The sequence below is a fragment of the Rhamphochromis longiceps genome, linkage group LG17, assembly GCF_057381845.1.
Source record: "Rhamphochromis longiceps isolate RC_006_pf linkage group LG17, R_longiceps_female_GT1.1, whole genome shotgun sequence".
NCBI classification, from domain to species: Eukaryota; Metazoa; Chordata; class Actinopteri; order Cichliformes; family Cichlidae; genus Rhamphochromis; species Rhamphochromis longiceps.
Window position 1 is genome coordinate 18328783 of NC_140573.1, and position 25188 is coordinate 18353970.

A 25188-nucleotide genomic window follows, 5' to 3' on the forward strand; every position below is an offset into this window, starting at 1 on the left:
CTGGATCAGTTCTGGGTCTGGTTGAATTGGGGTTTAGTCCTCGTGTCTTGATACAGCCCTGACCTTGTTCTGCCTTGCTGCTTAATTAAAAAACTAGCTTAAGGTGTCCTGCATATGTGATATATATTTTTTTCCTATATGAAGTCATTCTTTTTTGAACAAAACTCAAAACAGAGCCTATTAATCTTTCAGTCATTTCTACCCCCCCCCCCCCCCCCCCCCCCCCCAAAAAAAAAAAAAAAAAATCCCACATGCATACTACCCTCTTGGGCTAAGCCCCAGGTGTTTCAAATGTCTAGCTCCGCCTCTGGTGAGAGCAGAACTTGAGCTCATGGTACAGTTACAGATCTTCATCGGGAGGCCAGATCTGGCCCACAGGCCAATGTTTGAGTCTGCAGAGAACTGCTGACTGCTGAACAACGCAGCACTGTTCTCTGCATCAAGCTGCCCGTTTATAAGGCCGTTTCCATTTTTATCCCCAAAGATCCAAATATACCGCGGAGACTGACACAGGTTCCCCCCACACACATTAACGGTCTTCAAAAACAAACAAATTTATCTGCAAATGAGGCCGTTTTATCTTTTCTTCTCTGGTTTCTGATTGGATCTTTTTATTTGATGTCACACTGCTCCCTGTTTTTGTTGCTCATTGTCTAATGAAGCTACAGATTCGACTGTGAACTTTATTTATCTGTGTCCTGGACACAGAGAGGCTTTATCCTCCACTTAGTCATGAGTCTGATATCGTCTGATACCACGCCTCAGGAATGAGACCGATGAGTTCAGCTCTGTCACTCAGGTTTAATCTAACGTTCTGTCACTGCCACAACCCTGTTTGTGATGTCATCACCCTGACACCAGGGCCATCAATAGAAGTTTTTCAGTGTGTGGGTTGAGAAAGTCCATATCAACTCTGTCTCTTATGGTCTCATCTCAAAGTCAGACATCTGTTTTCTCTCCTGGAGGTCAGGGTCAAACTGGAGGTTTATTCTGAGGGTCAATGGCGATGATCTGCTCAGGGAGACTCTAAAAATGTGTTTCATGACTGTGAGGTCATTGTTTGTCCCCACAGAAGGAAAGTGAACACCTCTCTTTTTTCCTGCTGAACATGGAAACCTGTTAAAACCTAAACCCCAACAGCAGAGAAGGGTGGAGGAGGGGGGGTGTGAGTTTACTGACTGGTGTGCTGGTCATATGTGTACGAGGCCAGGCGGAGGGGACTGCTGCAGGAACCACACTGGAAGCAGCTGCGATGGAAGAACAAGCCCTCTGCACTGAGACGCTCCATCACATAAACCCTCTGCTTACAGAAGAAACAGACGTGACTGCAGCTGGCAGAGACCTGCGGGGACACACACAGCAACAGATGGAGGAAAGGTTAAAGGAAAGGAAGTGAAAGTGGAGGAAAGGAAACAAAGCTGGGATGGAAGGAAAGGTGACAGACTAAAAAGCTAAAAGAAAGGAGACATTAGGACATGAAGAATGAAAGAAATGAAGAAACCACAAGAAAAAAGAAACGAGGAAAAGAAGTCTCAGCAAACTGAATTCCATCATCAGTTGGGCAGAGTTATCAGCTGATTTATCACAACATCTTCTTCACTTCAGCTGATTGAAACAAAGTCAAAGAGCCGAAGGGAACAAGGCGCAGAATACTGAAGCAGTCTTACCCCACCACCGTCCTCCTGACTCTGCATACGACTGGTTATCTGCTCAGCCAGTGAGCTCACGCCACCCGTGTACATTTGAAGGCACTTTGATCAGACAGACAGACAGACAGACACAGACACATTACAGCCACAGACCATGGGCCTCATTTATGAACCATATCTTTTCATCTGCAGTTAACCTGTGCAGTGAGCTGAAAATGAACTCCATATATTCACTTTTAATATCCAGGAAAGACGGCGAGACCTGAACCCTGACATCATCTGCCTCAAAGGACATATGTTTGTACAGGATGATATTTAGCTCAAACTTGTAACATACACTTGGTAGCTGGTTCGGTTGTTTTGTTTTGCACTCAAGTGCAATTACTGTGTTCACACCTGCACAAACAAACCGTGCAGACAGGCTGAATAAACCAGAGGTTGATTTAAACTGACTAAACACTGCAGGTGTGAAAACAACCTTAGCTGACCATGACCCAAGGGTCGGGGTTAGGGTAAGGGAAGGAAATGTGAGGGTGAGACTGTTAAAGAAGGGAAGGAAGATGCTGGTGTGGAAGTAACTTCTGTTTCCAAAAGTTTGTTTTTTGATCCACACACCTGAGTGTGAAGAAACTAACACCAGTAGAGACCCCTTTAGATTTACACTATGCAGTTGTTATAAATGAGGCCCTTGATCCACCACTGAGAGTGATAGGATATCAAGTGCTTTTTACCAGCATCACGTTCAGCGTTATGGTGTTTAAGCAGGAATTTTCACATGTGACCTGATACCATCTCATCTGATTAGTTCTCCACGTCTCCAGGATTTATTTAGTGTCTTTGTGTTTGTACTCTTTGGAGTGAAATATTGGGGTTAGTTTTATATCAAAGCTGGCAGCAACATCTGAGGCATGACAGTAACTCCAGCTTCTTCACCCTGATCAGGGTTTATGGCCACGATACATCTGAGCTGTGGGACATCCTACCGTTCAGGACCAGGTGAATCTTCAAGGAGATCTAACTTGTTTTCAGCGATGGGGCAGCCAGAGGAGAGGAAAATAAACCCTGCTTGTGATGCTGGTTGAAAACACAGCGGCAGATGGAGGGAAAGTCCAGCCGCACAAAGTGCTCAGTCAGCAAACACATCAGAGCTGCAGGCTGATCTGAGAACAGCTCCTCTGCTCAATAGGAGCCATTCATGAGCCTCACTTTGTTATTGATCACATGAAGCAGGCGATCGGTACAGCCCTGCAGGACTCAACGATCCACTGAGGATGTTCAGGCTGACGAGCACGAGTGCAGCCGGGGGACATCGAGGCCCGAACAAACCAGAGCACTACGGGAGGAGGGGTATACGTTCAGCACACAAACACACCAAAACCCATCAGAGATACCTGTTCAGGTACTTGCTCAGGCACCTGTTCGTCCCCATCGAGAACTGCCTGAGCCTTGAGCTTCTGTTTGAATCGAAAACTCATCTGCTCCTGCTGAAGAGTTCGTTTTTTCTGGCAGAGACAGCAGACGTTATTCCATCTGCAGTCTGGACTCTGCAGAAACTGTGACGATGCAGGAGGCTAGAACCAAAACCTGAACCAATCGGTGATGTCTACCACACACCATAGAGAAATCGTCTTTAAAGGGTCTCAATTCAAACCGAAAACTCAATTTGGTTCGTAGTTACATCGTAGTCCAGCACATGAATCCATGAGAAAGAAACTTCTCACAAACCAAACTAACATCTGTGTGATTCACATGAGGATCTCAGAAGTATCAACAAACAGCAAAAAGGGAAATTATCTATTTATTTTAACCATCCAGCCACCTGCATCCTCTTAAATGAGTCTTTAAAGTGAAAATGTAGTTTATCAGTACTCCAACATGTCTCATCTGTCTCTACTGGCTTCTACTGGTCTTTACCGGCCTCCATGATGACAAGTGAACTGGAGATGCAGTCGGCTGACTTTCTGCTGGTTGGGAGGCTGGAGGGAGGCTGGATAGCTCCCCCTGCTGGTTAACACAGGGTGTTTGCGTTTATAGAAACATTAATACTACACACATCATGTCCACAACCCCTATTTGACCATCAGAAATCAATATGATTGATCAGAAATCAGCACGCTCTCACTTGTCGACGGAAATCAGCAGCAGCAGAAGAAGATGTCCTGCAGGTAGATGAACTTTCATGCAGCTTTGCCTGTAGCTGATTGGCCATCAAACGAACTCTGGACCGACTGGCCCCACCCACAAACTCCTCCTCAAACGACTGGCTCTCAACATCACCATTCAGGTCACATGACTGCAAAACAAAATATCCATTAAAAAAAAATCAGGTCATAGTCATCAGAGGAAAGTCAGTTGCCAAACAGTAGTGAGTTTCCTGAGGTGGCTTCTCCCACAGACAGTGACATCAGCGGCTCCACCTTTGGCCCTGACACTGTGCTGGTGTCAGCTTTGTGGCATCCTCGCCGTCAGTGGTGTGGTGTGTAAATGAGCAAAGAGGCCGCATCCATCAGTCCAGACTGAAAAGAGAAAGAGTGGCCAGCTCAGGCCCTGGTGATGGAAGCTTCTCCACCTGAGTCACATGGCGTACAGAGACTGAAAAGGGTCATCAGAGTGAAAAAGAAGCTTTTGTCTTCAGTTGTGAGTCTTGATGAATTAAAGAAAAGTCTTCATCTGAACCCGACCCTGAACTACATAAGACGAAGAAAATGGCCGGACAGCCGGACTGCTCACCATCTCCAATCTGAATGTCTAACGCTCTCTGTCCTTCAATGTCTGGTTCTGGTTGAAGATCTGAATAATTTAACATGAGCTGAGTTTGAAGTGAAGTGTGGACACTGACCTCCTGCTGCTCTCGACTCCGCTGACTGGTCTTCCTCTTTTTACCCAATGCCCCCCCATGCTCCTGCAGATACCATAAATTATTACCATCTTTAATTTCACACAGATGACTGCAGGTATGAGGAGGTGGAACTACGCTACCTTTGGGTTTCTCTTCCTGGACAAACTGGTTCCCAGTCGGCTGAGGAGGGAGGCGGGAGCGATGAGAGCTGATCGCAGGTCAGTGATGTGCCTCAGGCAGCCTGAAACAAACATGTTGGATTACCACGTCTTTTTTATCAGCCCTTTTCCAGTAGAATGGCTGATCGGGAGCAGTTTGCAGCCTCACCCATAGGGGGCGGCGAGTCTTTGAGCAGTTGGTAAAACTGGCTCAGGTACATAACCATCGACAGAGAGTCCGGCTCTTCCACAGACGACATTTCCTCCACCGTCATCAATGGAGAAATCCCAAACTCTCGTTCAGCCACATCAAAGCCGAGTCGAGTGTTTTCTTCCACTGACGACTCGTCCAGAGAGTCAAAGTCTCTGAGGAGAGGCAGGAGTCAACTCAGACCTCAGAAGAAGCAAAACTCTCACCTTTAAAGGACCATTCCTCTCTAAACTCCATGAACAAATGTTTATGACCTTGCAGTTCTATCTTTTAAATTATTCATGTGTAAATGTGCATGAGTGAAGCACAGAAGGTTGATATACAGTGGGGCAAAAAAGTATTTAGTCAGCCACCGATTGTGCAAGTTCCCCCACCTAAAATGATGACAGAGGTCAGTAATTTGCACCAGAGGTACACTTCAACTGTGAGAGACAGAATGTGAAAAAAAAAGCCATGAATCCACATGGTAGGATTTGTAAAGAATTTATTGGTAAATCAGGGTGGAAAATAAGTATTTGGTCAATAACAAAAATACAACTCAATACTTTGTAACATAACCTTTGTTGGCAATAACAGAGGTCAAACGTTTACTATAGGTCTTTACCAGGTTTGCACACACAGTAGCTGGTATTTTGGCCCATTCCTCCATGCAGATCTTCTCGAGAGCAGTGATGTTTTGGGGCTGTCGCCGAGCAACACGGACTTTCAACTCCCGCCACAGATTTTCTATGGGGTTGAGGTCTGGAGACTGGCTAGGCCACTCCAGGACTTTCAAATGCTTCTTACGGAGCCACTCCTTTGTTGCCCGGGCGGTGTGTTTTGGATCATTGTCATGTTGGAAGACCCAGCCTCGTTTCATCTTCAAAGTTCTCACTGATGGAAGGAGGTTTTGGCTCAAAATCTCACGATACATGGCCCCATTCATTCTGTCCTTAACACGGATCAGTCGTCCTGTCCCCTTGGCAGAAAAACAGCCCCATAGCATGATGTTTCCACCCCCATGCTTCACAGTAGGTATGGTGTTCTTGGGATGCAACTCAGTATTCTTCTTCCTCCAAACACGACGAGTTGAGTTTTTACCAAAAAGTTCTACTTTGGTTTCATCTGACCACATGACATTCTCCCAATCCTCTGCTGTATCATCCATGTGCTCTCTGGCAAACTTCAGACGGGCCTGGACATGCACTGGCTTCAGCAGCGGAACACGTCTGGCACTGCGGGATTTGATTCCCTGCCGTTGTAGTGTGTTACTGATGGTGACCTTTGTTACTTTGGTCCCAGCTCTCTGCAGGTCATTCACCAGGTCCCCCCGTGTGGTTCTGGGATCTTTGCTCACCGTTCTCATGATCATTTTGACCCCACGGGATGAGATCTTGCGTGGAGCCCCAGATCGAGGGAGATTATCAGTGGTCTTGTATGTCTTCCATTTTCTGATGATTGCTCCCACAGTTGATTTTTTCACACCAAGCTGCTTGCCTATTGTAGATTCACTCTTCCCAGTCTGGTGCAGGTCTACAATACTTTTCCTGGTGTCCTTCGAAAGCTCTTTGGTCTTGGCCATGGCGGAGTTTGGAGTCTGACTGTTTGAGGCTGTGGACAGGTGTCTTTTATACAGATGATGAGTTCAAACAGGTGCCATTCATACAGGTAACGAGTGGGGGACAGAAAAGCTTCTTACAGAAGACGTTACAGGTCTGTGAGAGCCAGAGATTTTCCTTGTTTGAGGTGACCAAATACTTATTTTCCACCCTAATTTACGAATAAATTCTTTACAAATCCTACCATGTGAATTCATGGCTTTTTTTTCACATTCTGTCTCTCACAGTTGAAGTGTACCTCTGGTGCAAATTACTGACCTCTGTCATAATTTTAAGTGGGGGAAGTTGCACAATCGGTGGCTGACTAAATACTTTTTTGCCCCACTGTAGTAAACTTTCTGTTATTTAGAAGTTGTTGACTTTTGCACAATATTCTTTCACTGCTCTTGAAGCTTGTTTTATTGATGATGAAGTTTTCTCACATAATGACACAGGAAGTTGTTTCTGACAGGACATGAATCTCTTTGTTCAGTCCGACAGGATGTCTCACAACACAGTTTGTCCCTCTGGATTCTGAGTACCGTATTTTTCGGACTATAAGGTGCACTGGATTATAAGGCGCATTATGCGAAAAAAAAAAGTCAGATAAGTCCAATTTTGATTCATTAATGTTGAATTCTCTCACAGCTGCTCTATTCCCGTGTTGTTGCAGTATATTAATGACTAACCTCGTATTGTGGATGGATTATCTCAGTTGTTCTCCTGACTGAACTTTGGTCCGTTTACAGCATCCTGCCATGCGATTGCATTTGTCCCTAACCATCGGGAACCCTCACGTTAACTTTTATTGAGTGGAAAAAAGTTAGCGTTCTTCCTCCAGCTTCACTGTGTTTATGTTATGTTAACATAGCTGTGTCGCTAGCGATCACGTAACACGTCATTATATACCAGCTAGTCCAACTTCAGTAACCCTACAAACGTCACTGCTGTGTAGTTTTCTGTCTTCATTTATGTTGGAAGTGGTAGCAGAGCTGTACCTTTTATTTTTTTCAGAAATCTCTCAGTCAGAACATGCTATATCATGTTTAGGTGGAAACTATCGAGCTAACTTCCTGCTAACTTCTAACTCTGTTAAATTTAATAAATTCTGTCTTCATGGATGCCTGGATGTTAAACTTAATTGTTACACCTGGTAAAGCAGCAATGCTGATCATTTTATTAAAGATGAAAGAATTTAGACAGTTTTTAACTCTCAGTGACGCCACAGTGTTCGTTTGACTTTGGGACCTGAAGCAGACGGAGTTTTGGACCCAGATTACTACGTGAGGCTCCTTACTACGGTAGCCCTAATGCCCCGGTGCGGCTTTGTAGCTTACCAAAGTGGTACTAAAACATTTTTTGACAAATTTTTGAGCGCCATGTACCACATATAATCGGTTCGAGGTTAGTAAGCACAACCAGAATTCATACATAAGGCACACCGGATTGTAAGGCGCACTGTTGATTTTTGTGAAAATTAAAGGATTTTAAGTGCGCCTTATAGTGCGGAAAATACGGTAGGTCTGAGTGAACTTTTCAAAAGTCATGTGACTAAAAGTCATGTGACTAAAAACCCAAACACAGAGTGATGGAAACTGTCCTCAGAGCAGTTTTAACTAAAAGTAATTACATCAGATCAGATCGGTATCGGTGGATAAGAGCACACAGGGCGAGGCCACTCCTCCAGGAAGTAGTCAGGTCAGTAACATTAACGCCATGGTAACCACAAGTCTGTTCCTGACACCAAGTCAGCAGCTGATTGGATCGAGAGAAGGATTCTGTGAGAAGAGACAGAAAGAGAGAGGGGACCAGTCAAATGAAATCCTCAGAGCATTTTTAAACAGGAAGTTGAATATCCTTCCTCAGCTGCTGCTCTTCAGCTGAAGGCTTAGGCTTTCCAAGGAGGTTTGTCAGATCTTCTATTTGTCAGATCTGTTCCTGAAAATGACGTAATGAAGTTCATCAAGGCTTTTATACACACACATAAAAGTTTTTATATATTATATAAAAATTTTATATATATATATATATATATATATATATATATATATATATATATATATATATATATATATATATATATATAAAATTTTTTTTAGAAGCTGAGAATCATGCACAGTGTTGGGACAGAGAGGCATCAGGTCAGACTGTGAACTAAAAAACTTCACTCTAACATTCATCAATCACACTGTAGTTAAAAAAACAAAACAAAAAAACATCTTCAGAGTAAAGTTATCCCACCCTGTCTGAGGTATCTGGGGGAGGGGAGCCGGATGATATCACTGCAGTCTGTGGTTAGCCCCACCTCTTCTCCTGTGTCAACCAGGTGCCTCACCTGAAGACAAAAAAAATATCCCTTCATGCAGGAGCAGCTCTTACTTGTTTATTGATTCAGCTTTAAATTCTTCAGTCCAACCAAACATCATCAACAGAGACAAAAAAGCCCTTCCCTCTCTGTGTTTACCTGGGCAGGTGTGATGGTCAAAAGGCTGGTGTTCATGTATCTTGTTGTTGGATCTACAGAGAACAGAGTGATGTTCTTTTGCATGTTCTCTGGAGTCGTCTGAGGGAGGAGACGGTACAAACTCTCTCTGTAGGAAAGACACACAAACAGACATAATGTGGCCAGGTGTGAGAGAACAGCAGATGTATCCTGTCCAGGTGTGTCTTCACCTCTCAGCCAGGACATCCAGTGGAGCTGCGCCCTGAGCCCAACTTCGTATCATCCAAGCCGAATCCAGAGCTGCCAGAAACCCTCGAGCGACTCCCGTCCCCATCGGCCAGAAGGGCTGCAAAAAGACAGGAAGACTCTGTAATTAATCAAGGTATCTCACTTCCAGCAGCCTGTTTACCTCCACCGGTCTCACCTCCAATAGGCTGTCTCCAACCAGTGTGACCAGCAGCTGGTGTCCGTGGCGTTGGCGAACCATAGCAGCGTTCTCTGATGCATACATGCAGGTGAAGTCGAACATGGCAACATCAGGCTGACCATAGTGATTCATGGCAAAGTCCAGAGTTGGCAGCTGGTGATTGGTGGAGAAGTCTGCAGCCTCACGGGCATATGCCTGCAATGCATTCTGGTCAACGTTCCCTCGAGAGAGGAGCAGCTCTGTGTCTGCAAAATCCTAAAGAAAAACAACAAAGGCATCTACTATTAATTCAGGCTTATGTGAGTTTGTTTGAGGAGTGTGACTTCACGCAGAATTACTCCACAACTGCCAGCCACCTCAATGTGGTGGAAAGGTTTGTATGTTCCCAGTGACCCTGAGAGCTATGAATACCTTGCCCTGAAATAAAAAACCAAAGCCCCCTTGATAGGTTTGTAGCTTGAACCCATCCGCTGGAACGTTGAAGACAATATAATTACACTGCAAAGCAAGACACGAGTAGGCAAGGTTCTTCATGTTTCTCGTGCACGGGAGAGAACCGGACAGGCGCCGTTCCTTCGCTTGACCCCAGTTCAGGGTAACTATCTTCAGAACTCTCTGGAAGGCTTCCAGACGTACCTGGTAAACCCAAACAGGTGGTGAAGGTGAATTGGAAATCCCATGTAAATGAGGGTTTTCACTCTCACCTCCAGGAGAATTTGTCATGTATCCTTGGATAAGGAGGGGGCAGTGAGCCATGTTCAAAAACCTTGCAGATGTGAACAGATGTGGGCCACAGCCATTCTTTCTAGTTGACCTCTGGGTCTGCTGAAAAGCAGATAGGTGCCAGGAAGCTAGAAAGAGCTGTGGTTTTGACAGTCAAAATCAAAACAGTGTGGAAGGAGTTTAGAGAGGCCACGGAGAAGGACTACTGACAAGAGTAAAGAAAGTCTGAAGACTCAGAAGAAGCATTTTCATTGGAGAGGCTACTGGGGTGGTTAAGAAGCTCCCAGAGAGCAAGATGCAAGTTTTGGATGAGATTCACCTCGAAATGCTAAAATTATTCAACAGCAATGGCGTGGGTTCATTACTCAGCTCATGGACGGAGGGATGGATAGAGAATGACTCCAGGTGTGTGTGTGTGTGTGTGTGTGTGTGTTACCTGCAGAATTACTCCTTTTTCCAATAGACTCTGTTTCTTTGCCGTCATCACAAAATAGTGTGTGTCGTCTTTGTAGTACACAATATTCTCCAAGTTAATCCCTAAAACAGGCAGACACAGGTGAACATCACACACACCTAGAGTCTCTGAATGCAGACTCCAGGTGTGTGTCAACTTTTAGGAACAAACCAGTTTCCTGCCGTAGTTCCTGGAAAAACCTTTGGTTAAAGATGAATGCCACACCGCTGATCTCCTCCACTTTGGCCTCAGCTGTGGTGTTTCTGTTCTTGAAGTTTGCTGTGATGGCGATGGCAAGCTTCCCCCTGAACTCTTTACGCCTGAAACCTGTTCACACACACGGATATAGGACAACATGGTCAGGTACACAGTGTCCACATTTTAGAAAAGGGGTGTCGAACAGCACATAGTCCAGAGAAGTGTCATACCAGTCTGAAATGTTATAATGATGCTGTTTCTATATAGCAGTCAGGGTTCAGATTTACAGGTGGATTAACCTCCATCAGACTGTGAGAAAAAGGCTTACACTGCAGTACTGATTCAAAAGTAGGTTACAACTTTCAGATGGACTGGAAGACACAAAAACCCTTAGAAGAACTGAAGTTGTTGTACCTGATGATTTTGATGTGCCTGACAGTGTTGTTGTACCTGACTATGTTGATGTACCTGATGATCTTGTTGTACTTGCCTATGATGCCCGATGATGTTGATTTACCTGATGATGCTGATGTACATGACTACTTTTTTTTATACCTGTTAGTGTTATTGTACCTGGCAGCGTGTTCCTGCGTCCATCTGCTCCGATTATTACATCAAACTCCAGCTGACTCACAGGGTGATTCTTTGGACTCACCTCCATTCTCCAGCCCAGCTCTGGACAGGTACATAGATACACAGAAAGTTGAGGAATCTACATTTTAAGTGCTTTTAGGACTGAAAGATAATTTCATACGTACTGTCTGTTTTTCATTTCTTTCGCTCACATATTCTGCAGCTCAGTTTATGACCCTGATGATGGCTACTATTCACCTGCTTCTGTGTTTTCTAATGAACATCAACAAGGTTACACCAATGATTTCTTTCAACACTTTCACTCTAAGTAAAATGTTGTCTGACTTCAGGCCTTATACCCCCATTGTCGTCAAAGGAGCTTGCAAAGAAAAGCGTCTGGACTTCTTTAAGTTACTTGAAGACGTTTCACCTCTCATCCAAGAAGCTTCTTCAGTTCTATGGTCAAATGGTGGAGAGTCCCAGATATAAACCTAGTGGGAGTAACCCCCCACAGAGGGACAAAAGGACCCCCTGATGATCCTCTAATCGCCTGAGCCAAGGTGTGAAACTGGGTGTGGGTCCCAATCAGCCAGAGTTTTGGGTGAGTTCATTGTGAAACCTGGCCCCACCTTATCATGCGAATTCCTGAGATCAGATGGCCCAGGATGTGAGTGGGCGTTAAGGCATCTGGGAAGGGATCTCAAAACTGGATTATAGATGGCAGAGAGTTGGTGTCGTAAACCCCCGCCTCTGTTCAAAGATGGTCGCTCACAGTGGACATAGATGGCTTCTTTCACTCCTCTTTCAAACCATCTGTCCTCTCTGTCCAAAATGTGAACATAGGCATCCTCGAAAGAGTGTCCTTTATCCTTAAGATGCAGATGGACTGCTGAGTCTTGTCCTGTGGAGGTGGCTCTTCTGTGTTGTGCCATGCGCTTGTGAAGTGGCTGTTTGGTCTCTCCAATGTAGAGGTCTGAGCATTCCTCGCTGCACTGTACAGCATACACCACATTGTTAAGTTTGTGTTTTGGCGTTTTGTCTTTCGGGTGAACCAGTTTTTGTCTGAGCATGTTGCTGGGTCTGAAATGCACTGGGATGTCATGCTTGGAGAAAACTCTCCTGAGTTTTTCTGATACACCGGCTACATAGGGGATGACAATGTTGTTGCGTCTGTCCTTCTTATCCTCCCTCGCTGGTGTCTGGTCTTCTTTTCTGTGCCTCTTTGCTGACTTTAAGAACGCCCATTTAGGATAGCCGCACGTTTTGAGTGCTTCCTTTACATGTGTGTGTTCCTTCTTTTTTCCTTCAGGCTTAGAGGGAACATGTTCTGCCCGGTGGTGTAGGGTCCTAATTACTCCAAGTTTGTGTTCCAGAGGGTGATGGGAGTCAAAGAGGAGGTACTGGTCCGTGTGTGTGGGCTTCTGGTAAACTTTGATGTTGAGGTTGCCGTTCTCTTCAATGTGCACAGCGCAGTCCAGGAAAGGCAAACAGTTGTCCTTTGTGTCTTCCCTGGTGAACTTGATGTTTTTATCCACAGAGTTAATGTGCGCAGTGAAGGATTCCACTTCCTGTGTCTTGATTTTGACCCAGGTGTCGTCTACATATCTGTATCAATGGCTGGGTACTCTTCCTTTGAAAGAGCCTTGGAGGACAGGACCAACTTCACACCTGATCAGATTTGCACACTGTTAGACCTCTGCCTCACCACTACATATTTCAAATACAACGAAGGCTTCTACAGACAAAAACATGGCTGTGCCATGGGCTCCCCCGTGTCACCTATTGTAGCCAACCTTTACATGGAGGAAGTGGAAAGGAAGGCTCTTGGCTCTTTCAAAGGAAGAGTACCCAGCCACTGGTACAGATATGTGGACGACACCTGGGTCAAAATCAAGACACAGGAAGTGGAATCCTTCACTGCGCACATTAACGCTGTGGATAAAAACATCAAGTTCACCAGGGAAGACACAAAGGACAACTGTTTGCCTTTCCTGGACTGCGCTGTGCACATTGAAGAGAACGGCAACCTCAACATCAAAGTTTACCAGAAGCCCACACACACGGACCAGTACCTCCTCTTTGACTCCCATCACCCTTTGGAACACAAACTTGGAGTAATCAGGACCCTACACCACCGGGCAGAACATGTTCCCTCTAAGCCTGAAGGAAAAAAGAAGGAACACACACATGTAAAGGAAGCACTCAAAACGTGCGGCTATCCTAAATGGGCGTTCTTAAAGTCAGCAAAGAGGCACAGAAAAGAAGACCAGACACCAGCGAGGGAGGATAAGAAGGACAGACGCAACAACATTGTCATCCCCTATGTAGCCGGTGTATCAGAAAAACTCAGGAGAGTTTTCTCCAAGCATGACATCCCAGTGCATTTCAGACCCAGCAACATGCTCAGACAAAAACTGGTTCACCCGAAAGACAAAACGCCAAAACACAAACTTAACAATGTGGTGTATGCTGTACAGTGCAGCGAGGAATGCTCAGACCTAGAATTAAATGAAACTATTAATAAAAAAAACACAATTCCTTATACAAAGACTTCGCTTGCAGAATTTTGAACACAGTAACAAATCAGGTCGATTTCTAGCTAACCAGCTAAAAATAAATAAAGAAAAAACAACTATATGTGCTGCTAAAGATTTATCGGGGAACACAATATATGATCCTGGAAGAATAAACAACATTTTTAGGGATTTCTATGAAACTTTATACTCACCACAAATAAACCCATCTAAAAATGAAATTGATCTGTTTCTTGACAACGTAACTCTTCCAAAATTACTAGACAGTCAAGCAATGGAACTGGATTCGCCACTGACGCCAAGTGAACTCCAGGAAGCCCTGATAAGTATGCCCAATAATAAGGCTCCAGGTCCAGACGGCTTCCCTGCAGAATTCTACAAAGAATTCTGGACAATTTTGGCACCAGTATTCCACAGCATGTTGCAGGAAATCGAGGAAAAGGGCAGACTACCACCAAATATGAATTCTGCCAACATTAGTCTCCTGCTAAAACCAGGCAAAGACCCTTTATTTCCCTCAAGCTATCGTCCAATTTCTCTTTTAAATGTAGACCTTAAAATAATCTGCAAAGCTCTCTCAAAGAGATTAGAGAAAATGACCCCCCTCTTAATTCATCCTGACCAAACTGGTTTCATAAAAGGTCGGCACTCCTCAACAAACACTCGTAGATTACTTAATTTAATAGACTACTCATACGATAAAAACATCGAAGCCATAATATTATCTCTAGATGCAGAAAAAGCATTTGACAGAGTTAATTGGAAATTTTTATTCGCAACTTTACACAAATTTGGTTTTGGAAACTCTTTCATAAACTGGATAAGAATATTATACAATTCCCCAACGGCTCGTATCAGAACAAATGACCAGACATCCTCCAGCTTCTGTCTCCTGAGGGGCACCAGACAGGGATGCCCACTCTCCCCCTCACTTTTTGCAATTTTTATCGAACCTCTAGCAGCAGCATTTAGACAGGCTACAACAATTAAGGGCATAAAATGTAAGAACATAGAACATAAAATCAGTCTCTATGCGGATGATGTGTTGCTTTTTCTGCAAAACACACAAACCAACCTCTTTGAGGTAATTACTTTAATAAACTGGTTTTCAAGAGTTTCAGATTATTCAATTAACTGGCCAAAATCTACAGTTCTCCCCATTAACTGCTCCTTCCATAATTCTTCCTCTGCCCCACTGCAATCCGGAAATATTAAATATTTAGGTATTAATATCTCTCCTAAGCTTTCAGACTTAACTAAACTAAACCACATCCCACTTCTAAAGAAAGTAGAAGGCGATCTGACTAGATGGAAATCTTTACCCATATCACTCATGGGAAGGGTCGCCACTATAAAAATGATGATCTTGCCAAAAATAAATTACTTATTTTTGATGATCCCTAACAAACCATCACAAGATTGGTTCAGATCTCTGGATTCATATATTTCCAAATTCCTTTGGAAAGATAAACCCCCGCGTATTAGCTTAAAAACGCTACAAAGAACCAAGGATAGAGGAGGATTAGATCTGCCTAATTTTCACCAATACTTCTTAGCCAACAGGCTTCAGTTCATCTCAGAATGGTTAAAACATACCTTCTTAGTTGAGCCCTGGCTAGATGTTGAACAGGCACTATGCAAGGATCTAGAGATTTCAGACCTACCATTTATTAGCTCAAACATCAAAAGACATGAATGCTTTAAAAGTATCAACATCAGCTTTTCTCTAACAGCATGGTGGGAGTTTCTAAAAATAACGGAGTCTTCATTAATCCCATGCAAACGTACACCTATCTGGAATAACCCTGACATATTACAAAACAATAATATGATTAATTTCCCAGAATGGAGTTGTAAAGGAATTAAATACTTAGAACATATATTAGAGGGAACAGAATTTATTCCATTTGACAGACTAGTTGAACAATATGGGATCAACAAGACAAGGTTTTTAGAATATCAACAAATTAAATCCATAGTAAAAAAGAAATTTAACCTCAGTCAAGTTGAATTACAAACACCACTAAGTGCGGCACATTTTCTTACTCTTAAATCCCCCAAATTATTATCTAAAATATACAGAACACTTTCTAAATTAGATGAATCAATATCCCTTCCTACTGCAAAGTGGGAAGCAGATTTATCAGTCAACCTAGACCAAAACTTCTGGTCTCAGATTTGCTTAAAAACTTTTAAATTAATTAAAAATCCCAGTCTGCAATTAATACAATACAAAATACTTCATAGAGTGCACTATACAGGTCATCGGATGTTCAAGATGGGCTTTACATCTTCCAACAACTGCTCACACTGTCAAGGCAATACACCAGACAATTACATCCACGCTCTTTGGTTCTGTCCACCAGTGCAAAAGTTTTGGCGCGAGATATGTGAAGACTTATCAAAATGTCTGAAATGTAACATTCCAACCTCCCCCTTAGTGTGTTTGTTGGGCAGCTTAGATAATGTCACTTCAGAAAAGAATATAGCCCATATGATCTTCACTGCCCTATGCATAGCCAAGAAAACTGTCCTCATGAACTGGAAAAATAAAAATAATCTTAATTCTAACCAATATAGAAATTATCTATTAGATTACATTAGTCTTGACACAGCCTCTGCCACCACATTAGATCAATTGCTCTGGGCCCCTTTTATCAGCCCCATCACCTAGTGGGGGTGGGGGGGTCATAGTTTGGTCCCGCCTTCACTGCTGTGATTGGTGAGGGGGTAGGGACAGGCTTAGGGCGTCGGGGGGTTCCCCGGAGGCATCTTCCTTGGGGGGCTCAACCCGGGGTAGCGGTCACGTCCGGTTGAGGGCTCTGTTGGCTCTCAGGTGACTGTTTCCTCGCGGCTGCGTGCAGCAGGGCTAGGGGAGGGTCTGTGCTGACGGACGTGGGTTACTGACCTGGCAACCTGGCTGCCCCTGGGTGGGTCCGGGATGGGCGTGAGGTTTTGGGGGCGCTCCGTCTCTGGGCTGGGGCCCGGGCCGGGCCTCGGGGGCTCGGGTCCTGGTTGGTGTGTTGCCGGGGTTGTGGGCGGGTGGGTGCATGGGGGCCCGGCCCTGGAGCAGGGTGCCGCCGGTGCATCGAGCCGCCTGGGGGGCTCTTCAACTGGTGGGGGGGATGGTCACATCTTGCAGGAGCTTTCTTCTCTCAGGAACTCTCTGCAGGAGGGGGAGATACAGGAGAGGTGGAGGAAGATCTCAGCCTGGGCGTTTACCGTCTTATGTTGTCTGGAAGATGTGTGGTTGGTGGGGTGGGTGCAGTTTTCTCTGTGGTGGGGTTGGGTGGACTGTCCAGGGCTCTGTGGAGCCGGGGGGCGCTACTGCACTGGGCCCCGGTCTGATGGGCCTGGGCCCCCCTTCCCTGGCGGGTCGCGGAGGGTGGGAGTGCCTACTGGGGGGTTACCTGCCCCTCCCTTCCTTCCCTCCCCATCTCCAGCTGCCTCCCTCTTCCCGCTCCTCCACAACCACCCACACATGCAGGGCCTTGGAGTGGGGGTATGTCACCAGGGTGCAGAGGAGGCTACCCCCCCCCCCCCCCCCCCCCCCCCTGTCCCCTTCTGGCTGCCTCTGCCTCAATTTTATCCCACAACTTAGACATTCACATTATTCACACTCTCATTACACATACATATAGGATCTTGGGGGTGGGCACAATCACGGAGTCCAAATCACCATCAGGGTGTATACCTCACCCCTGACGTCGTTGCCCACCTCTCAATTTTAAATACACTTAGTCATTGAGGGTTAGCAGGAGGGACTATGCGCTTACCTGCTGCTCCTTGGCAGGTAGCTCCATGCCCTCCTGGGTTTTAATTGCACCTTAGAACACATATGCATCAACACTACAATGAGCGGGTGGAGGGAGGTTTGGAGTCTTCTCCCACCCCCATTCTCTGCGGCCTGCTGGAGCGGGAGGGCTAGTAGGAGGAGTTGGCCATCCGACTGCAGTCTGGGGTGTGGGGCCTCCCTGCTGCTGCGGAGTCGGGGTGGTCTGCCTCTCCCCACCGCAGGGAAAAGGGTAACACCACCTGGGTCTGGGTGCAATTCCCCCCTCCAGGGGCAAGGGTACCTAGACCCGGTTTGTAGAGTACGCTTGGGGAGTGTGATTGTGTGTACAGCGTCTCTTTATGTCTGTCTCCACGTTGGTTGAGTGTGGAGTGAGTGCATATGAGAGCATGAGGGTGGGAATGGATGTTTGTGTCTGTGTGTGCCTGTATGTCTGTGTCTATATGTCAGGTTGGGTATCAGACGCCACCTCTCTGGGGACACCTCAGGCCCTCCAAGGTTTGGAGGCCTATCTCCACCCACCACCACTTCCCCTGCCGGTGGCGGACTCCCTCAGGTGTCGGTGTGTTGGTGGTTCTTTGTGTCTGGGGGTGGGCGTCCGGGTGCACACCGGCTCACTCCTTGGCGGCCGCTTGTCGGGGCCTGGGGCCTGGGGCTCGCTCGGGCCCCTTTGGAGGTGGGGTGCCCCCGGCCTCTCGGCCTAGGGCTCGGTCACTCAGGCGCAGCTGGGGGCCGGCGGAGCTCACGGGCGCGTCACTGCAACTCCCCCTGACTTCTGCTCCGCGGCTGCTGGGCGAGCCCTCATCTGGGACTCTCCTCAGCTCTTACTGGGACAGTGGCGCGGCTGCCCCTCTGTTGGTCTTCCATGGTCTCTTGTGTTCTGGGGGCCTCTGGATGTCTGGAGTTTTGATCTCCTCCATACCCGCTTCACACCCTGGAGGACGGGGCTGTGGCCCCCCCACACTCCCTAGCAGATCATTACATGGAGAAACCTTTGGAATGCAAGCATGCTGATCCACACAGGTATGCACACAGGTGTACACATGGGTATTCACAGACGCGGACTAAAGCTTTCTTGGCTGCTGCCTCAAAGCACACTGTGCGCTGTCTATCTTGCGTGCTGCACAATATCGTTTATTACTTAGTAAATACTGATATCTATGACTAGCTAGTTTATTGTGATGGTGCTTTGTTTTCTCTATTATTATGTTGCTCTTTGTTGTTTGCTGTCTCCTCTGTTTGTTTTTGTTTGTTTGTTTGTTTGTTTTGTTTTTTCTCCATACAGGTGACCCAGGAGTTGTTTTTTTTTTTCTCTCTCTTCCCCCCCCTTCTCACCGTCTCTTCTCCCCTTTGGTTTTCTTTCTTTCTCTCCCCCTCTCTCTCTCTCATTCATTCCCCCTGTCCTATTTATTAAAAAAAAAAAAAAAATGACAAAGGATGAACTGAAGCTCTGCCATCACGTAATGTCGCATACTGCTGTTTCTGATGTCATTTAGAAAAAAAAAAAAAAAAAAAAAAAAAAAAAAAGACAAAACGCCAAAACACAGACTTAACAATGTGGTGTATGCTGTACAGTGCAGCGAGGAATGCTCAGACCTCTACATTGGAGAGACCAAACAGCCACTTCACAAGCGCATGGCACAACACAGAAGAGCCACCTCCACAGGACAAGACTCAGCAGTCCATCTGCATCTTAAGGATAAAGGACACTCTTTCGAGGATGCCTATGTTCACATTTTGGACAGAGAGGACAGATGGTTTGAAAGAGGAGTGAAAGAAGCCATCTATGTCCACTGTGAGCGACCATCTTTGAACAGAGGTGGGGGTTTACGACACCAACTCTCTGCCATCTATAATCCAGTTTTGAGATCCCTTCCCAGACGCCTTAACGCCCACTCACATCCTGGGCCATCTGATCTCAGGAATTCGCATGATAAGGTGGGGCCAGGTTTCACAATGAACTCACCCAAAACTCTGGCTGATTGGGACCCACACCCAGTTTCACACCTTGGCTCAGGCGATTAGAGGATCATCAGGGGGTCCTTTTGTCCCTCTGTGGGGGGTTACTCCCACTAGGTTTATATCTGGGACTCTCCACCATTTGACCTTAGAACTGAAGAAGTTTCTCGGATGAGAGGTGAAACGTCTTCAAGTAACTTAAAGAAGTCCAGACGCTTTTCTTTGCAAGCTCCTTTGACTACGATGACCTGGATGACTGAGAACCTTCACAGACATACCCCCATTGTCACTTTGGCTGACAGTTTAACTCAGTTCGCATGTAAAAATTGCAACTGTGAGCTGTGAACACACTTCCGTTTTCTTCTAGCAATACATACAGCATTGTCTGGCTTTAATTATTCATACAGCCGCCCCTTTGTTCAAACTGTTAGGCCGTACTGTGTCTGTGCTGGTCCTCTGCTGGCTCCACCAGCTTTTTAAACTCCACATTGACATGAACTTCGACCCCCAGGAGCAGGGCGACCTTCAGCAGGACAAGCTGCAGTTGGCGAATACCTGCAGAGAGGAAACGGGAAGTGCTGACTAGATGGTTTGGCTGCTCTGATCAGACAGAAGCAGAATGCTGACTCACTGATGTGGTCGATGGAGCCGGCACAAAACCTTCCATAGAACTTTTTGGCTCCAAGGCCCCGCAGGTCGTGGATGGTGAAGGGCCATAAGTGGAGCACATTGTTCCTGGAGAAGGAGTCCCTCTTCTCCAGCAGCACCACTCGAGCTCCCATGAAGCTCAGCTCCACTGCTGTCCGCAGACCGCAAGGCCCTGCACCAATGATAACACACTGGCCAGCGAGAGAGGAGATAACAGACGATCAGACACATTCATCCCTTCTTTTTTTTAAACCTTAAAGTAAAGCCTTATATCAACAGATCAAGGTCATATTACTTTAAGACCAAAGACCAAAAACCAAAATCTGTAAATGCTGTTTTAATTTCTCTGCCATGAACAGTCAATCTATGAAGTAGTAAGGTGTTCCTAATAAAATGACTGAGTAACATGTCTTAGTATGTTTGAACCAAAGCTCCTGCTGTATTTTTTTTAAACACGTACAGTCACATCGCTGCAGGCTCGTGCCCTCTGGTACTCCTCCTGCGCCCCCCTCCGGTCCAGCTTGGCCCACAGACCATTCGCCCTCCAGTAGTTAAGGCGGCGTTTAATCGGTCGGTACAGTGGCCTTTCGGCAGTGCTCGGGTCCAGCTGCAGATGTTCACAAAGCTGGCTGAAGGAGCGCAGCGCCGCCCTGCAGGTTGATGCTGATACAAACTCATCAAACAGCTCCTGAGCTTGGCATTCTGGGAAAGACTGGTCTTCCATGGTGACCTCTGAGGCTGCAGGGCACCATGGGAAGGATGTCACCTGCTGATGATGTCACCTGTGATCTCCAGCTCGCTCTCTGTCTGGTGAAAGGACAGGAAGTGGAATTACAGACTATGATGCCTAATTAAGGATAAAAGCTAAAAATTTGAGGCGCTGTTTGTGAGGTTTGTGTCTTCCTGTGGCTCACCCCCAATTACAAATACGGATACAGCCTGAGAAAAGTACTTACTGATTCATGGTGATACTTAAAGTGCAGGTACCGGAAAACAAAGGAAAAACACTTGGATGCTTTAAAGGAAAGCAGAACTCTCACAATTTTTAAGTCCTGAGTACCTTTTCGTTATTTTAGAGGTACTTTGGAGTACTTCAGAGGTAGGTGGGAAAAGTTTCTCCCTCTCAGATTGTAGTTAATGCTACCATTAGTGTTTATATGGTGTTTTCCACAGACACAATTCACAAGAGTCAATGCTTCATAGAAAACAAATTTAAGATAACAGAACATTTAAAAAGTAGATAAAAAGACATCAGTAGTGGGTGCTTTTGGACTCTGTTTTATCGAGTAAGGAGTGAACGACAGCATTTCGAATTACCTGCAGATTTACTGAGTAAAGAAAACAGGAGCACATGAAAGCACCCTAAGCTCCTCTTTAGAAGCTACAAAGCTCAACTTAATGATGTCTCTCAGGTGGAAAAACAGGATTTAGTGAGGTGTGGGTATCGAAGTAGTGATAAGTATTGGGGTGACATTAGGAAAAACAAATATTGTTTATCATTTTGAAAATAAAGTCTAAATGTTGAGAAAAGTTGTTTCAAGAAAAACTGCTACAGCTGCTTCCCCTCTTAAACATGCCTCGTGTAGATGAGTCACTGAAACCAACTGATCAGCCGTGCTGTGATACAACATCTATCCTGTATACTGCACGAGGCTGTGACCATCGATGATCTCACATCTGTTGGATTTTGTGTAAAGCTGACCAACTCTTCAGCGTCGTCATGCTGATCGTGTCCCAGAGCTGAAATTCAAATCATTTTCTTCCTTTAACTAAAACTGATCCTGAAGTACGACCTCACTACCTCAGAGGCTACAGCAGCCGTGGCGCTTTGTCCTGAAACAGCTGTAATCTATACATTTTTCTGCTTTTTTTTCTTCCTAAGAATAGAATTATGTCTTTAATCTCAAAACTGTCACCAATATTTTTTTTTCTTAATGTGGTCTTAATACTCCTTTATACTTCTTTGTGTGAGACGCGATTTAAACCATTGTACCTGAAACGCTCACAGAGTCGGCTCAATCTGATGGTCAGCTGTGTCGCGTGCAGAGCTGAGGTCCAGTCGTGCATCCAACACGTTCTGAGCAAAGCGGTTTGGTGGAGTGCTTCCTGACAGTTAACAGTTAATTAAAGTTATTGTAAACGGGACATCAGCAACAGCGCTCTGGAATAAAGGAATCTGCTTCCGCTGCCGGGTGCACTCTGTAGTCGTGACAACCTGGACTTAAGGTGACAGAGCAGCTGAAGGGAAGGTGTGACGACCTGGATGGAGTCCAGACCCCCTGCTGATAAACTCCTGCTACACCGAGGCTGCGTTCACAGACACTCAGGCGACTGCTGAAAATAACACAGCAGCTCTACAGACATGGCACTGGAAATTAAAACTAGAAAACCCTTTTCCTTCAGCTCTGTTTGAATTTCAGAATAAAACATCAATAAATAATCCATAAACTATTTCAGCACATTAATCAATAAATATCTTTTAAAAGTGTTCACTGCAAAGACATCAAACCATTCAAACAGCAAAACCTCAGATCACTGGAACTGATCAGATTATTGATCATCATCTCAGAGTGAGTAAAATGATAATGATGTCTCTGTGCTGTAGTCACATGACCAGCCGTCAGCCTGAGTATGTGTTTGAAACAAAGAGGCTCACAGAGCATGGCTGTCAGTACCAAGCACCAACACGCACGTTTGTCTGCCTCTGTAAGGACCCTCAGTGACACGATGCTTTCATAACCTATACCGTCATGACCTCTGACCCCTGAGGTGAGAATAAACAACCTCACAAAGATAGAAAAACAGCAGCAGATCTGAGTGTGTTTCACTTTACTGGATTTAACACAGAGGAAAGTAATTGATTTATTTAGTCTATTGATTATCTGTGCTTCAGACGGACAGCTGAGGGTGAGACCACAGTTTGATGTAGATATTTCAAACTGACCAAACAGACATCGAGCTGCTCGGTTTTCTTTCTCAAGATTCAGCACCGTCTTGTTCTTTATTCAGCTGAGTGTAAAACACGGTTACAGCAAACTCTGAATCTTTCTGCAGCCTTTTTATTTGCAGCTCAACTCTACAGCACTCAGAAAAACTCAATCCCACCACACACACACCTGTGACTCAAAAAATAAAAGTCTGCTTTTACTTCCTGTCTGCAGACTGAATGGAAACAGACAGAAATGTACTCACATGTCAGAGCTGCCAGCCGCCTGCTGCTCGCCTCCAACTGCTACTGCTCCCCAGCACACAATAATCCACTTTAATCACACAGACACAAGCCTGTCAGTGTGGTCAAATGTCCTCACAGTGTCTGAAACGTATAAAGCTGGTCAAACAGGCGCACTGACACACACAGTGTGTAGCTGAGGTCAGGGGGCGTTGTTAGATTGGGGCAAGCCCCGCCCCCTGACTGTCAGCCAGAGAGCGGATCCTGATGGTAATCTGTGAGTTAACAAGCTTAACGGGAGCTGGGCAGCAGCCTCAGATCATCTTTGTTATTGATGAAGTAGAGTTCATCACTGTGACATTCATCACATCGCAAGGATCAAGCATGATTGGTCATGTGACCTCAGACTTCATAGGTGTAAATAACACCATCACTAATAATTAGCTCCACAGGTACAGAGACAGGAGCTCATGTGGGAACCTATCAGCAATCACGTGATCACTCAGACAAGGACTGCAGTGCAGAAACTGTCTTGACATCATCAGGTCTGTGTGAAGAATCTTAAATAACCCCGTTTGTCACCAAGCAGCTCTCTGTGTGACATCCTACGTTAAAGGCCACGTGAACGTCACATATCAAACCATCTTTTACTCTTAGACTGCTTACCTGAGATTTGAAGCCAAACCTCCACCATCATCAGCTAAAAGGCTGTGTGGCTGTTGTGGTCCTGAGAGTGTCAGGTAGATGTGACTTCATAAGCCTATGCAAAGAGGACACTGGACTTGCTCTTACTCTGGGTTTTCTATTTATTCAGGTACAAAGACAACATCACACCTCATTATCAACAGTGTGTTACGCAACTGCAACATTCAGGCCTCAGGGTTGGGGTGACTCTACTTGTTTTTCTTAGTTAACAAAAGACTAATCTACATTCCTACAACACAATGCTGTCAAAGTCTTTCTTCAAAAGTTCAAACAGGTATGTGATCATACAGTGGCAGCATTATTTTTTTTCTTATGGTAACTAAGAAATAAGAGCTTTTATTTCTAACTTAAAAAACAACAACAATAACAATTAAAAAACATAATTTTTTCTCATATAATGTTGTTATACAAAAACCACAAGTTTCATGTTATACTATCAATCATGGGGTTGAAAAATGTTCCTAGCCTACTCACATCTATATAAACATCTGTATGCCTCTCCTAGGCTGCTCTTACATCTGTAGATCTGCTGTCAATTCATGAATATAAAGTCATTTCTCATTGCCAGAATTGCTTTGTGGGAAAAAGCTGTGCTTTTCAGTCGACTGCTTGTTTTGTTATTGTTGTTTTCGGTTGTTTGTTGTTTTCCTTTTCTGTTGTAAAATATTTAAAACCTTTATTAAAAACTAAGTAATAAAAAAAAAGAAAAATGTTCCTAGGCTGTAAACAGCATGCAGCTAGTAAGAACCAACATGAGCAACATGAGTGAGGATGAGAACAGTTGAAGGACCTGCCTCAATATGCATACTTTTGCGTACTTGCAGTTTTAATTATGCAAGTACTCTTCCAGTTCAAAGTACAGTGGTCCCTTGCTATAACGCGGTTCACCTTTCGCAGCTTTTTAAAAAAATGCAATTTAGCATGCTTTTTTTAAATAGCACAAGTGTTCTGCATCCTGATTGGATGCAGAACACTTGAATGCTGGCCTAATCTCTGCATTTCATTTGGAAATTTTCAGCTATCTCCAAAGGTTCTGATATAAATCAATTTGGTATTTTTAATAGCCATTTGTTCATTCAAATGTTATACTATCCTATATAATGTTTAAAAACCTTAAATTATTTTTAC

General features: G+C 45.0%; 1 protein-coding gene across 7 annotated transcripts in view; it reads right to left on the minus strand.

The window, feature by feature from the left end:
* Window positions 1-23525, minus strand: part of LOC146649546 (protein-methionine sulfoxide oxidase mical3b-like) — a 32233-nt gene extending 8708 nt beyond the window's left edge. For 2 of the 7 annotated variants that reach the window (XM_085386388.1, XM_085386385.1), the window contains exons 1-20: window positions 23379-23525; window positions 20647-20993; window positions 20170-20377; window positions 19977-20093; window positions 11253-11354; window positions 10653-10808; window positions 10464-10564; window positions 9302-9559; window positions 9108-9223; window positions 8899-9025; window positions 8676-8769; window positions 8065-8212; window positions 4816-5012; window positions 4629-4729; window positions 4489-4551; window positions 3772-3942; window positions 3564-3653; window positions 3041-3151; window positions 1668-1751; window positions 1180-1342 (exon numbers count right to left, since the gene is read on the minus strand). In XM_085386388.1, the coding sequence (XP_085242514.1) occupies window positions 1180-1342; window positions 1668-1751; window positions 3041-3151; window positions 3564-3653; window positions 3772-3942; window positions 4489-4551; window positions 4629-4729; window positions 4816-5012; window positions 8065-8212; window positions 8676-8769; window positions 8899-9025; window positions 9108-9223; window positions 9302-9559; window positions 10464-10564; window positions 10653-10808; window positions 11253-11354; window positions 19977-20093; window positions 20170-20377; window positions 20647-20910 (2671 nt within the window). In that variant the 5' untranslated portion in view covers window positions 20911-20993; window positions 23379-23525. The remainder of the gene's footprint in view (window positions 1-1179; window positions 1343-1667; window positions 1752-3040; window positions 3152-3563; window positions 3654-3771; window positions 3943-4488; window positions 4552-4628; window positions 4730-4815; window positions 5013-8064; window positions 8213-8675; window positions 8770-8898; window positions 9026-9107; window positions 9224-9301; window positions 9560-10463; window positions 10565-10652; window positions 10809-11252; window positions 11355-19976; window positions 20094-20169; window positions 20378-20646; window positions 20994-23378) is intronic. The other 5 variants (XM_085386386.1, XM_085386387.1, XM_085386389.1 and 2 more) reach the window with 5 other exon arrangements.
* Between the last annotated feature and the right edge of the window lie 1663 nt (window positions 23526-25188).